The sequence below is a fragment of the Colobus angolensis genome, unplaced genomic scaffold (genome assembly GCF_000951035.1).
Source record: "Colobus angolensis palliatus isolate OR3802 unplaced genomic scaffold, Cang.pa_1.0 Scaffold357, whole genome shotgun sequence".
In the NCBI taxonomy this organism is placed as follows: domain Eukaryota; kingdom Metazoa; phylum Chordata; class Mammalia; order Primates; family Cercopithecidae; genus Colobus; species Colobus angolensis.
This window is the reverse complement of record NW_012116899.1, coordinates 534,356-536,766: the sequence shown is the minus strand read 5'-3', so window position 1 is coordinate 536,766 and position 2,411 is coordinate 534,356. Positions and strand designations below refer to the sequence as shown.

General features: G+C 51.1%; 1 protein-coding gene across 1 annotated transcript in view; it reads left to right on the top strand.

Annotated features, from left to right (window-relative positions):
* Positions 1–2,411, top strand: part of TEX37 (testis expressed 37) — an 11,624-nt gene that overhangs the window by 1,143 nt on the left and 8,070 nt on the right. The window contains exon 2 of the mRNA XM_011953127.1: positions 1,709–1,745. Within this exon, the coding sequence (XP_011808517.1) occupies positions 1,709–1,745 (37 nt within the window). The remainder of the gene's footprint in view (positions 1–1,708; positions 1,746–2,411) is intronic.

Genomic DNA, 2,411 nt, shown 5'->3' with positions numbered 1-2,411 from the left:
ACCAAAGCTTGTTTCTATATATTTTTTTTTATTGTAGCCACACACTATGAATGTCAAAAAGTATGACATTTTGACAATTTTGAGCCAGCCTGTCAGGCAACCGAGGCCTGGGTGGCAGTCTATGGTGCAAAGTGGATTTAGTCACACACAGTCTGGTGTTATAAACCACGTGGGCTCTATTTACCTTCGTCTCCTAGGAATAGAAAGATTCTGTAGAGTGTCAGAAAGCACTGGTCCCCAAGACCTTCCAATGCTGCCAGGATTCATGTTGGCTCTAGTGAGCCAGGGACAGGGGAACTGACCTGCAGGCAGCCTGAGCAGCCACCCACCCACCCAGCTCACAATGACAGGGACCCTCATCATAGGTCAGGGCTCAACTCAAAGACAGGCGTGGCAGCGGGACACAGCAACAGGACTCTCCATGTGGCAAGGGCTCCTGGAGGTGGGAGTGCAGGAGCATCGTCTTGCCCTGGCAGAAGAAAGGGTCAGCTCTGTCTGCATGGCAGCTGGTCCCCAGCCCTAGGAGAGAAGCTGTCTGTGAGCAAAAGGAAGGGAACACAGGGGTTTGTTGAGGTCTGGGCGCCACCCTGCTGGGCCACTGTCTGCTGAAGGGAGTGGGGCTTAGGGGAGGGTTCCCTGGGAATGCAGTGGAGTACCCCTCAAGGATCTAGGGGGCCATGCACACAAGGAGTCTGTGCAGCGAGGACCCTGCTAGGACTTTAGGGCTGGAAGGGAGGGGTCGGAGTTAGGCCTACAAACTATTGTTGTTCAACTGGGAATGCAGAGTCTTGCAACTTTCTTCACCTTGGATACTCCGCTCTGAATAAAGGTGGCTCTGAGTCCTAGGCCTGGGCCTTCCTCCATCCAGGGGGAGTGCTGAGGCCTGGTTCAGAGGAACATGTGAGCTGGAGCCAGTTCATACTGGCTCACAAGAGCCCATCCTGTGCATATCTGTGCAACTCAGTGCCAATGATATTATATTGATAGCCTGAAATGAGCCATGATAGGAGCATTTACACCACAGAAATTGGCAGATGCTATAAACCCAGGGCCTATTTTCCCTGAAAACATGGTTGTTAGGCCGGGCGTGGTGGCTCAAGCCTGTAATCCCACCACTTTGGGAGGCCGAGATGGGCGGATCACGAGGTCAGGAGATTGAGACCTTCCTGGCAGACAAGGTGAAACCCCGTCTCTACTAAAAAATACAAAAAAACTAGCCGGGCGAGGTGGTGGGCGCCTGTAGTCCCAGCTACTCGGGAGGCTGAGGCAGGAGAATGGCGTGAACCCTGGAGGCGGAGCTTGCAGTGAGCCGAGATCATGCCACTGCACTCCAGCCTGGGCGACAGAGCGAGACTCTGTCTCAAAAAAAAAAAAGAAAGAAAGAAAACATGGTTGTTAAACATTTACCAGCACTTCACTTGCCCTAGGATCAGATATACCTCTCAAACAGTAAACCTGATCAGTAAATCTGATCTTCTACACAACCCTCATTCTTCCTGAGTCCTGCTCCAGCCCTTTTGTCCCAGGGACCCTGGTATCACCACCAACCCCTTGATGATGGAGTGACATGCAGGGTGGGAGCCCAGGGAAGATGGGGAGGAGTGGCTAAGAAAGCTGGGGCAGCCATGCTGGGTTGGCACAGCTTGAAGATAGTGGCTGCTTTCCTTGTCTGTGGCAGAGCAGGGCTAAACAACTTGTCTGTGTCTAGGTCTTTTGCCATGGCAGGTGTGAAATACCCGGGACAGGTGAGTGATGGTCTCAGAGTTGGGTAGCCTCAGCAAGCCCCCGGAAGGGCCAGGCTCCTTGAGGCTCCTCCTTCTCATCTTTCTGGAATGATAGTTTTGGGTTTTTTGTTTGTTTGTTTTGGTTTTTTGTACAAGAAGAAGAGAACTGAGTTCTCTTCTTTATAATTTTCTGAGGGTTCAGTTATTTACTCAGCATGCGCTTATTAGGCACCCACAGTGTGTCAGGCCCTGTGCTGGGCTTTGGGACTGCAGAGATATCTAAGTACACTAAACCTGATCTAGTGTACTTTATTAAATCCATCGCAGTACACGCTGTAAGTGCTGTTGTGGAGGATTGTGAGGAACAAGGAAAGGGTTTAACTCTTGGGAGGTGGAGAATAAAAGGGTGGGAGAGATGTTTTGGGGAAGTGACATTTAGTCTGGGTCTTGGAGGATAGATAGGAGTTCGCTAGTCTGTGAGGAGGGCAACTTGCATTTCCATCAGGAGATAGGAAAAAGCACATGCCAGGCCCATGCGAGTGGGAGGAAGTGAGGCTGGAGTAGAGAGGGCAGGAAGGTGGTGGGATGGTAAAAGTGGGTCACAGCCAGATCATCTGGGCTCTGAATGTCAGGCCCAAAGTCAGCCTTTGTCCTACAAACAGCAAGAAGCCATTGAATGGCTTTAAG